General features: G+C 44.6%; 1 protein-coding gene across 2 annotated transcripts in view; it reads left to right on the top strand.

Moving 5' to 3' along the window:
• RAB3GAP2 (RAB3 GTPase activating non-catalytic protein subunit 2) overlaps positions 1–12,246 on the top strand; it is a 121,981-nt gene that overhangs the window by 69,807 nt on the left and 39,928 nt on the right. For both annotated transcript variants that reach the window (XM_068232920.1, XM_068232919.1), the window contains exons 17-20: positions 1,792–1,882; positions 4,376–4,503; positions 6,474–6,687; positions 10,433–10,530. In XM_068232920.1, the coding sequence (XP_068089021.1) occupies positions 1,792–1,882; positions 4,376–4,503; positions 6,474–6,687; positions 10,433–10,530 (531 nt within the window). The remainder of the gene's footprint in view (positions 1–1,791; positions 1,883–4,375; positions 4,504–6,473; positions 6,688–10,432; positions 10,531–12,246) is intronic.

Here is a 12,246-nt window from a genome sequence, read left to right as displayed (position 1 = left end):
AAAGTACTTGTAAAAATGATTTTGAATATTTTCTTGCTTGCTGGTGGTTTAAAAGGAATTTTATTGACAAGTTTGAAAATATCACCTAGGAGAAAAACAACTCAGGAGAAAAAGTGAATTGCATATGGGCCATTAACACAGTGGTTTGCAAAAGTATTCAGCCCCTTTGAAGTTTTTCACATTTTGTCACATTACTGCCACAAACATGAATCAATTTTATTGGAATTCCACATGAAAGACCAATACAAAGTGGTGTACATGTGAGAAGTGGAACGGAAATCGTACGTGATTCCAAATATTAAAAAAAACAAAAAAACTGCAAAGTGGGGTGTGCGTAATTATTCAGCTCCCTGAGTCAATACTTTGTAGAACCACCTTTTGCTGCAATTACAGCTGCCAGTCTTTTAGGGAATGGCTCTACCAGCTTTGCACATCTAGAGACTGAAATCCTTGCCCATTCTTCTTTGCAAAACAGCTCCAGCTCAGTCAGATTAGATGGGCAGCGTTTGTGAACAGCAGTTTTCAGATCTTGCCACATATTCTCGATTGGATTTAGATCTGGACTTTGATTGGGCCATTCTAACACATGGATATATTTTGTTTTAAACCATTCCATTGTTGCCCTGGCTTTATGTTTAGGGTCGTTGTCCTGCTGGAAGGTGAACCTCCGCCCCAGTCTCAAGTCTTTTGCCAACCAAGAGGTTTTCTTCCAAGTTTGCCCTGTATTTGGCTCCATCCATCCTCCCATCAACTCTGACCAGCTTCCCTGTCCCTGCTGAAGAGATGCACCCCCCGAGCATGATGCTGCCACCACCATATTTGACAGTGGGGATGGTGTGTTCAGAGTGATGTGCAGTGTTAGTTTTCTGCCACACATAGCGTTTTGCATTTTGGCCAAAAAGTTCCATTTTGGTCTCATCTGACCAGAGAACCTTCTTCCACATGTTTGCTGTGTCCCCCACATGGCTTGTGGCAAACTGCTTTTCTGTTAACAATGGCTTTCTTCTTGCCACTCTTCCATAATGGCCAACTTTGTACAGTGCATGACTAATAGTTGTCCTATGGACAGAGTCTCCCACCTGAGCTGTAGATCTCTGCAGCTCGTCCAGAGTCACCATGGGCCTCTTGACTGCATTTCTGATCAGCGTTCTCCTTGTTCGGCCTGTGAGTTTAGGTGGATGGCCTTGTCTTGGTAGGTTTACAGTTGTGCCATACTCCTTCCATTTCTGAATGATCGCTTGGACAGTGCTCCGTGGGATATTCAACGCTTTGGAATTTTTTTTGTAGCATAAGCCTGCTTAAAATTTCTCAATAACTTTATCCCTGACCTGTCTGGTGTGTTCTTTGGACTTCACGGTGTTGTTGCTCCCAATATTCTCTTAGACAACCTCTGAGGCCATCACAGAACAGCTGTATTTGTACTGACATTAGATTACACACAGGTGCACTTTATTTAGTTATTAGCACTCATCAGGCAATGTCTATGGGCAACTGACTGCACTCAGACCAAAGAGGACTGAATAATTATGCACACCCCACTTTGCAGTTATTTATTTGTAAAACATGTTGGAATCATGTATGATTTACGTTCCACTTCTCACATGTACACCACTTTGTATTGGTCTTTCACGTGGAATTCCAATAAAATTGATTGTTTGTGGCAGTAATGTGACAAAATGTGGAAAACTTCAAGGGGGCCGAATACTTTTGCAACCCACTGTAGCTGATTTGTTCTCTCTAATGTGTTACATGTATTCTGAAATTCTCCCATTTTCTGTGTTGTATCTTCAGGCGTTGGAGAGTATCTTGGCCAGCAATCGCGTTCCCCTCTCCTCACTGACCAGCATCACACAGACTCTAATGGATTCTCTGCAGGGACAAGGTAATGGATTCTGCTGCAGCTGTCTTCTCTATCAGAGCGGGCAATGTCCTACAGCAAGGACTGTAACTCAACAGATAGTCTCCTACTTCAGTACTGCATCCAGCAATGCAGAGCCAGCGGCGACAGTCATGTGATCAGCTCACCTTCCTGCTGGAATCTGATAGCTAATATTGAGTGCTGCTAGCTGGTGCACTAGGGAATCAATCCGTATTGGGAAGATATCAGTCGCTCCCCTGATATAGTGTGTATATTGTATAGTGTGTGTGGTCACCTTAATGAATCAATCAGTATGAGTATGTATTAGTGAAAATCTGTGAGAATATTGGCACGTACAGTAAATAGCTGGGCAGCATGGTGGTGTAGCGGTTAGCGCTCTCGCCTTGCAGCGCTGGGTCCCAGGTTTGAATCCCAGCCAGGTCAACATCTGCAAGGAGTATGTTCTCCCCGTGTCTGTGTAGGTTTCCTCCGGGCACTCCGGTTTCCTACCACATCCCAAAAACATACAGATAAGTTAATTGGCTTCCCCCTAAAATTGGTCCTAGACTACAACACATACACTACACAATACATACATAGATATAGGACTATTGTAGGCACTAGATTGTGAGCTCCTCTGAGGGACAGTTAGTGACAGGACAATATATACTCTGTACAGCGCTGCGGAAGTTTTCGACGCTATATAAATACTAAATAATTATAATAATAGCTATTTTATTGAGGCAGGGAACACACTTGACTGTTTTCATGTGCGTTTTCTGCACAGAAAAACTGAGAACTCATGTTAATCAATGGGCTAGCACACACTTAATATTTTGTTCGCGTGCAGAAAAAAAAATGACATTCTGCATCATGATTCTGCACATTTTGTCAGTTTTCTGTAACAATTACATCAGGTGCTATGAAAAAACGCGTGCGTTTTCCTGTATAGAGACACACTTGGTGTGCAGAAAAAGTATGCCGGAAAACGCGCGCAGAAAACTGAAAGACAAGTGTGTTCCCTGCCTGAAAAGCACAGCCATGAGCAATATATAATCAAACAAGCAATAATTCCAGAACAAAAGGCCAACCACAGAACCAAAACAGTAGAGAAAGGACAGGCAGAGTGACTGACATGGCTCAATAATAATAATAAAAAAAAAAGGCCCAAAACTTCAATTTTACCTCTCTTTTTTACATTTAAAATTGTTTAACCACTTCGCCGCCCGGGTACAGTATATCTACGCTCCTTTGGACTTCAGTTCCCCGCCCGGAGCGTAGATATACGCACCCCCCACCGATGCCGCTGCTGTCCGCGCACTCCCGCGATCGTGCACAGGAAAATCCATTCCCGTTCGTTCATCTCTGCCCTCGCAATGATCGACATGCTTCTATGAGAAGCAGCGCGACCATTGTGAAAAAACTCAGTTTCCCAGCCTCCCTTCCTGCAAGCGTCCTTCCGACGCTTGTAGGACGCCTGCAAAAAAAGTGGCCATCTTGTGGCCAAAAAGTAATACTACACCCAAAAACATTTTTCACATACACATACATTATTTTCACTATTAATTTTAACTCATTAACTCCCACACTCCCCAATTGTTACCAATATTTTTTTGGGGGGGAATATTAAAATAAATTTAAAAAAATTACAATAAAAAAAAACTTAAATAGTTACCTTAGGGACTGAAATCTTTAAATATTTATATCAAGATGGTATAACACTGTCACTTTATAAATTATGGGCTTGTAATTAGGGATAGACGCAAAACTGAAAAAAATGCACCTTTATTTGCAAATAAAATATTGGCGCCAAACATTGTGATAGGGACATAATTTAAACGGTTTTATAACCGGGACAAATGGGCATATAAGTAACATGGATTTTAATTATAGTAGCATGCATTATTTAAAAACTATAATGGCGGAAAACTGAAAAATGTTTTTTTTTCTCCAAATGTTTTCCCATTAAAACACATTTAGAATAAAATAATTGGTGGTGAAAAAAACAAGATATAGTTCATTTTATTGTGATAAGTAATGATAAAGTTATAGGCGAATGAATGTAAGGAGCACTGAAAGGTGAAAATTGCTCGGATGCTGAAGGGGTAAAACCCCTCAGTTGTGAAGTGGTTAAGGCAGAGGGTTTTATTAGCCTACTTCCCTACTTCAGAGGCCTTCCCGACTGTAGAAGTTACAGGACTGAAGCCATTATTTTATTGCACACATTAGCAGATGGCAAACAAAAAGCTTTCATCAGCAGGGTAGGTGGGGAGATAGGACACTGTGCTTCAAAGGGTTTACAGAAGTCACAGGTGCTATCTTCACACCTTCCCCTTGATAAATAATGGGCAGCTAGAAGGGGACTGAAAATGGCAGCTGCTATAGCTGTTAGAAACCAGGAAAAATAAAAATTATGCTTGGTTCCCTTTAAAGAATAAAATCTGACTATCTCTGCTGGAGTCGCCCCCTAAGCCTTGTCTTATCAATGGAACCCCCTTTATGTTTGCTTCTCTGCAGAGCTGGAGTGTGTGGACGAGAATCTGCAGACCTTCTGCCAGTACAAACTGAAACTTCTACATCTGTATGAATCAGTCCGCAGCATCAGCACCGTCACCATGGAGACTGACTCCACCCCCTCCACAAAAGTAAGCATCGCTCCTTTAAAAAAAAAAGATTTAGACCTGAACATAGGCTGAAAATTTAGACTCTATTAATTCTGAGTTGATGCAAATTTAAAGCGACACTGAAGCGAAAAAAAAACACATAATGAATTGTATGTGTAGTACGAATAATTAATAGATCATTAGTAGCAAAGAAAAGACTCTCATATTTTTATTTTCAGTTCTATAGCTGTTTTTCTCTAACATTGCATCATTATCTAATATTTGCAGTTTACACATTACAATCTGTATTTTAAATGATGAAACAGAGCAGAGCTAATGACCCTTTGAACTTCCTGGCAGAAAAACCTTAATAAAACAAGAAAGTGAGATATTGCGTGCTTCAGAAAATAGCATTGCTCTTTGACTAAGGGCCCGTTCTCACTGGGGCGATTAGCGGGCGATTCCTGCTAATTGCCGAAACACTCTAATGGCAGTGATCGCACTGCCGCGATTGCTGCAGATCGCGAGTGATTAGCAGAAATCGCAAAACGCGGTGCATGCAGCATTTTACTGCGCTTTTAGCGTGATCGTGATACATCGCTTAAAAAGCGCTAATAGCGAGTGCTCAAAAGTCATGAGTGTACAGTGATTTTACTGTGTTAATCGCGTTGAAATCACCTTCGCAAAACAGCAGTAGCGTTTTGCGATTGCCAGTGTGAATGGGCCCTAAATGAGAGCTCAGAGAAGCTCTTTTGCATAGATAACAAGTGAAGTTACTGTACAGGATATGTGTGCTTATCATGTTCTATTTCTTAGCAGTGTACAAGATACAGAGGCGCCAAAAGAATAAAAGGTAATTAAATGAACTTAAAAAACCAACTGGTTAAACAATTACCTTTTATTACTATTTACCTTAAGTTCATTTAATTACCTTTTATTCTTTTGGCGCCTCTGTATCTTGTACACTACATTGAGTCCATACTGGGTGGAGGGTTGTTACCCTATTTTCCTGTCTACAGAGAGCGACTTTTTATTCCTGAATGGGGACAGGCTTGTTCTCCCACCTGCCTATACAGTGGTTGCCTATTGGTGACCCTGGTTTGTAAGTATAATTTTAACTTCTCATTTATTTGTTGTCCCCAAGACGCATTACACTATTGGGGCTCTTGGTGTCCCTCTGCTTTATTTCTTAGCAGTACTACACATACAAATCGTTATCTCTTCAGATTCCCTTTAATGCAGTTTGAAAATGGGAATCAGAAGAATAGGTCATTTTAGATTTGTAAGTTTATTTACGCTTTAATGCATCCTAAAGTTCTCCCTTATTCTCTTTTACTGTGAAAAATCTTTACTTACAATAATATTGGGTATATTTTTATGCATTACACCTTTAGTGTATTTTGTACATTAAACAGGCCCTCTTGCAATAGCAAGTTATAATTACCTGCTGTGTCTAATCCCTCCCGTATCCCCGCTCCCTGCTAAATAAAAACACCATGGTGATACTTGAGATAGCGCAGGGCTGTCCAACTGGCTACCCTGGATGTGACATTCGGGCTGCACTCACTTGTCCGGACTATATTTTTTTGTATCATGCCCCCTCCTCTGGCAGGCTCAACTTTTGTTTGCGCTTGGCTCCACCCCCAAAGCAAGGACATTGATGCTCTGCCCCTTCCAGCCAAAAAAATCTGGTGCTGGACACACCCCGGCCCATGAAGTTGGACGGCACTGAGATAGAGCAACATCATGGCATTTTTTTTTGCAGGTGGTGGGTCTACGTGACAGAAGATGGCAATGCTGGGGCTACAGGAGTGATTTGGGAGGTAAAGACACGGCGATTAATTAAAACTTGCTATAAGAAGAGGATCCATTGAATGTATAATATACACTGAAGGTCCACTATAATTAGATGGCCTCTAGGGTTGTCCATGGTCTTGGGAGGCGCCATGTTCGGATAACCGTCCTTTGTGGTTCTGATACCCTGGTTAGAGCGTGCTGTGTTGGTCCTGCAGGAGCTGGCGCAGTTATTGAGGCTCGATGAGGATGAATTCATTCGGCTTCAGGCTCTCATCAGGAACTACAGACAAGAGCACAGCAGGACTGGCGTTCGCTTTGCGGAGGATGAAGATGGAACGCTTCCCGTCAAGACCTTCCTGGAGTATCTGGAGTGCGACCAGGACACCATCACCGTGAAGAAGATAAGTGACGAGGAGTACATCGCATTAGGTGAGACAGAGGAGCGGGGAGTCCATTGCTTACTTATATGGGCCTAATTTCTAATAGAGGAATCATGTTGCCTATAGCAACAGGTTCTTTTTTTCATGTTCTCTCTCGTGGCTTAAAGGGGAACTGAAGAGAGAGGTATATGGAGGCTGTCATGTTTATTTCCTTTTAGACAATACCAGTTGCCTGGCAGCCCTGCTGATCCTCTGCCTCTAATACTATTAGCCATAGCCCCTGAACAAGCATGCAGCAGATCAGGTGTTTCAGTGGTTCAGACTTATAAGTCTGATCTGACAAGACTAGCTTCATGCTTGTTTCTGGTTTTAATCAGATACTACTGCAGAGAAATAGACCAGCAGGGCTGCCAGGCAACTGGTATTGATTAAAAGGAAATAAACATGACAGCCTCCATATACCTCTCTCTTCAGTTCCCCTTTAAAGGACAACTGAAACGAGGTATATGGAGGCTGCCTTATTTATTTCCTTTTAAGCAATACCAGCTGCCTGGTTCTCCTGCTGATTATTATTATTATTATTATTATCATCTGCCTCTAATGCTTTTAGCCATAGCCCTGATTAAGCATGCAGTAGATCTGGTGTTTCTGACATTATTGTCAGATCTGACAAGATTAGCTGCATGCTTGGTTCTGGTGTTATTCAGACACTACTGCAGCAGGGCTGCTTAGGCAACTGGTATTGTTTAACAGGAAATAAATATGGCAGCCTCCATAGTCTTCTCACCTCAGTTGTCCTTTAAAGGAATCATCAGGCAAAAAAACCTCCCCCCGCTCTACTTACCCGCAGCTTCCTGCAGCCCCTTGCAGCCGATATGTCCCACACCGCATCTCCGCTCGCAGCCGCCGCCCCGGGGGCCCCGCTGGTGCAGAGGTCGGCCTTACTGTGCCTGCGCGAGCGTCGCTGTCAATCAAGCCTACGTTGTCCGTGGTGTATTCAAATAAATATGGCAGCCTCCATATTCTCATTTCAGTTGTCCTTTAACTAGTTACTCTGTAAAAGTCCTGTTTCCCAATCTTACCCCACTGTCATATTATTGCACTGATGAAGGCCAGTTTAGCCTGAAACAGCTGTCTGCAAGCTGAATAAGCATGGCTGTGTAAAGTGAATACACCATATAGGCACACTGAACACCAGCGGCTCTGTATGTGTGGCTTGCCTTCAGGGAAACGCATGAATTGGTTGACTATTAATTCACTAAGCAGAAATCCTGCATCATGGGAGTTCATTCTTGCTTACTTAAACGATAGTATTCGTACACCTAAAGTGGGAAGGGTAATGGGGCTGCCATATTTATTTCTTTTTATACAATACCAGTTGCCTGGCAGCCCTGCTGATCTCTTTGGCTGCAGTAGTGTCTGAATAACACCAGAAACAAGCATGCAGCTAATCCAGTCAGACTTCAGTCAGAGCACCTGATCTGCATGCTTGTTCAGGGTTTAATGATCAAGGTTTATGGCTAAAAGTATTAGAGGAATAGCAGTGCTGCTGGGCAATTTGCATTGTTTAAAAGGAAATGTCAGCCTCCATATCTCTCTTACTTCAGGTGTCCTTTAAAGCTAGTGGCAATCGCTATATAATAAAAAAAAAGATACTTACCTAAGGCTCTGTGTCCTAATGAACCTCCACCCTCTCCTCTGCCGGTGCCCGCGGTGCTGCGCTGTCCCCGGGAGCAGTATTTGACTAAATTGATCAAATACTGTTACTTCCGCCGGCGAAGGTGACTTAGGAGAGTCTTAGGGAGCCTGTGTGCTCCTGAAAACGGGCCGTTCCATACTGCGCATGCACGAGCGCCCTTTATCACGCCAGCACGCATGCGCAGTATGGAGCCACCTGTCTTCGGGAGGACTCGGCTCCCGAAGACTTCCAAAAGTCCCCGCGGCGGGGGATTTGAACGGGGGAGCCAGCGCTGCACCGGGAGAGGAGAGGAAAGGCTCATTAGGACCCAGAACCTTCCCTCTCCTTAGGTAAGTATCTGCTTTCTTTTTTTTTTATAAACCGGTTCCCAGAGGCTTTAAGGAGGCACATGTTTCAAAAACAAATGTCCACGTATGTCATACAGTAATACATTTTCCAGCAACCTCTGAAGAACTGTAAGGGCCCATTTCCACTAGAGCGAACCTGCATGCGTTTCCTGCATGCAGATTCGCATAGACAGTACAAGTGGATGGGACTGTTTCCACTTGTGCGGGATTCTGTGCGGTTTGTTTTGCAGAAAAAAATCTGCACAGCAGACCCATCAGAATTCGCACGCCGCACACCCCCGGACGCGATTCATCGGTAATGGAACTAAATAGGAAAACCGCAAGCATTTTAGTCTTGCGGTTTTCCCGATGTTTCCGCGTGCGTTTTCGCTTAAAACCCCATGTCATGCATGCATGCCGGCATTGACCAGGTTAAAATCGCGTTGTGAAAATCCGCATAGAAAAGCCAACGAAACCGCCAGCGACATGCGGATATTAATGCAACAGGCAGACATTGCCAGCGACAGGCAGACATTGCCAGCGACAGGCAGACATTGCCAGCGACAGGCAGACATTGCCAGCGACAGGCAGACATTGCCAGCGACAGGCAGACATTGCCAGCGACAGGCAGACATTGCTAGCGACATGCAGACATTAATGCAACAAGCAGACATTAATGCAACAGGCAGACATTACTAGCGATATGCAGATATTAATGCAACAAGCAGAGATTGCCAGCGACATGCAGGTATTAATGCACCAGGCAGACATTGCCAGCGACATGCAGGTATTAATGCACCAGGCAGACATTGCCAGCGACATGCAGATATTAATGCAACAGTCAGACATTGCCAGCGACATGCAAATATTAATGCAACAGGCAGACATTGCCAGTGACATGCAGATATTAATGCAACAGGCAGAGATTGCCAGTGACATGCAAATATTAATGCAACAGGCCGACATTACTATTGACAGGCAGATATTATTGCAACAGGCAGACATTACCAGCTACATGCAGGTATTAATGCACCAGGCAGACATTGCCAGCGACAGGCAGATATTAATGCAACAGGCAGACATTGCCAGCGACATGCAAATATTAATGCAACAGGCAGACATTGCCAGCGACATGCAGATATTAATGCAACAGGCAGACATTGCCAGCGACATGCAAATATTAATGCAACAGGCAGAGATTGCCAGCGACATGCGGATATTAATGCAACAAGCAGAGATTGCCTGCGACATGCAGGTATTAAGGCAGCAGGCAGAGATTGCCAGCTACATGCAGATATTAATGCAACAGGCCGACATTACTAGCGACAGGCAGATATTATTGCAACAGGCAGACATTACCAGCTACATGCAGGTATTAATGCAGCAGGCAGAGATTGCCAGCGACATGCAGATATTAATGCAACAGGCAGACATTGCCAGCGACAGGCAGATATTAATGCAACAGGCAGACATTGCCAGCGACATGCAGATATTAATGCAACAGGCAGACATTGCCAGCGACATGCAGATATTAATGCAACAGGCAGAGATTGCCAGCTACATGCAGATATTAATGCAACAGGCAGACATTGCCAGCGACATGCAGATATTAATGCAACAGGCAGAGATTGCCAGCTACATGCAGATATTAATGCAACAGGCAGACATTGCCAGGGACATGAAGATATTAATGCAACAGGCAGACATTGCCAACTAAAAGCAGATATTAATGAAGGGCTCATCTTCATTCTTCCCATTGCTGTCCGCAGGAAGCTTCTTCTTCTGGAGGGGTCTGCTGGGCGAGTGCTCCACGCAGGGGATGTGCGAGACGCTGGAGAAGGCAGGACTCCGCCCACAGCTGCTGCTGGTAGGAAATGTTGTTCTGTAATCCTGCTCTGCATGTCACGGGGCTTTGTGTTCTGAAGGATTGCTATAGGCAATCCACTTAAAGGGCAACTGTTGCCAAAAATACCTACATATAAAATGTGCATTTCTTCAGAGTAAAATGCACTGTAAATTACTTTTTTCCTATTTTGCTGTACATACTACAGTAGGTAGTAAAAAGCTAACAGGCCTGTTTTTTGGACTAGTCTATCTCCTCATGGAGGAGTAAAGTTTAAGGATCCCCATACATTACTTGATATTGCGGCCTGATCGACCTTCCGATTCAATTATTTGTATCAAATCAAAAGAGAATTTGTGCCGCAACCTGCCCGATTGATCTTTTGATCAATTTTCGGCCAAAATCGGTTGAGAAGATCGATCGGGAATGGTGGAAATAGCTTGGTGGAAAGCGCTCAATCAGCGTACGTGGTAGGGACAGCGAATGATATTGCGATGACCAACAAACCCCACCAAGTGTATAAGTGACCCCTCATGCACTTGTGCAGTGTTAAAGTGAATGGGAAGCGCATTTTATAAAAAATGAAGCAAATACTTACCTAAGGAGAGGGAAGGCTCTGGGTCGTATAGAGCCTTCTGTCTCCTCTCTCGGTGCTCTCTATCCTGTGCTCCCTCCCCTCCGTTTCAATCTCCCGCCGAAAGGGTATTTGGAAGTCTTCAGGAGCCGTGTCCTCCCAAAGACGTGCAGCTCCATACTGCACAGGCGTGAGCGTGCGAGAGAGCGTGCTTGCGCAGGTGCAGTACAGGGCCGCCCTTCTTCAGGAGCACTCGGGCTCCCTGAAGACTTCTGAGGCCTCCTTCAGCCAGATAAAGCAGTATTTGACTAATTTAGTCAAATAAGGCTACCGGGCGAGCCAGCACTGGAACGAGGGGACCAGGAGAGGAGCGGGAAGGCTATAGGACCCTCTCCTTGGGTAAGTATCTGTCTCATTTTTTTTAAATGCGGTTCCCATTCACTTTAAAGAAACTCTGTAAAGAAAAAAAAAACCTCTGGGGGATACTTACCTCAGGGCGGGAAGCCTCTGGATCCCAATGAAGCTTCCCCATCCTCTGAAGATAGCAGGAATCCAGCGCTGGCTGCCCTGAATCCTCCCCCAACAAGCGTGACAATGCTTGATTTATTTACCTCTCCGGGATCCAGCACTGGCACAGTAGCGGCTCCTCTTTCGGGCAAGGTGGAAATAAAGAAACCCGATCTCATGCACTCTACAGCTCAGGCGACTCCCACCTGCGCAGTAGAGTGGATACGATCGGGTTCAGCTATTTCTGCCTAGCCCGAAGGAAGAGCCGCTACTACTGGATCCCAGAGAGGTAAATATTTACCTTGCTGCACTTCGGGGAACACAGCGCTGGATTGCTGGGCCACCGGAGGACGGGGGCAGCCTCGTTAGGATCCAGAGGCTTCCCCCTCCCAAGGTAAGTATCCCCCAGGGGGAAGGGGGGTGGTTTCAGTAGAGATTCTCTTTAAAGGCTTACCTATTTGCTGGCACGACTCCTGGCTTGCTCCGGTATTCGCCACCCGCTAGAGCGCCTGTACCGACTGGCATTGACGCATGTGTGATGTTACTACAAGCACAGAGTCACATGGTACAGGCAGTCATGGATAGGCTGAACACCGGAGGAGGCCAGGAGACCTGCCAGCGGAGGGGTGAGACTTGGAAACCGAGCTGGAAGGGGGAGG

This window comes from Hyperolius riggenbachi, chromosome 4 (assembly GCF_040937935.1).
Source record: "Hyperolius riggenbachi isolate aHypRig1 chromosome 4, aHypRig1.pri, whole genome shotgun sequence".
NCBI classification, from domain to species: domain Eukaryota; kingdom Metazoa; phylum Chordata; class Amphibia; order Anura; family Hyperoliidae; genus Hyperolius; species Hyperolius riggenbachi.
Note: the sequence above shows the minus strand (reverse complement) of the source record. Positions and strands in the feature narration are given on the sequence as shown.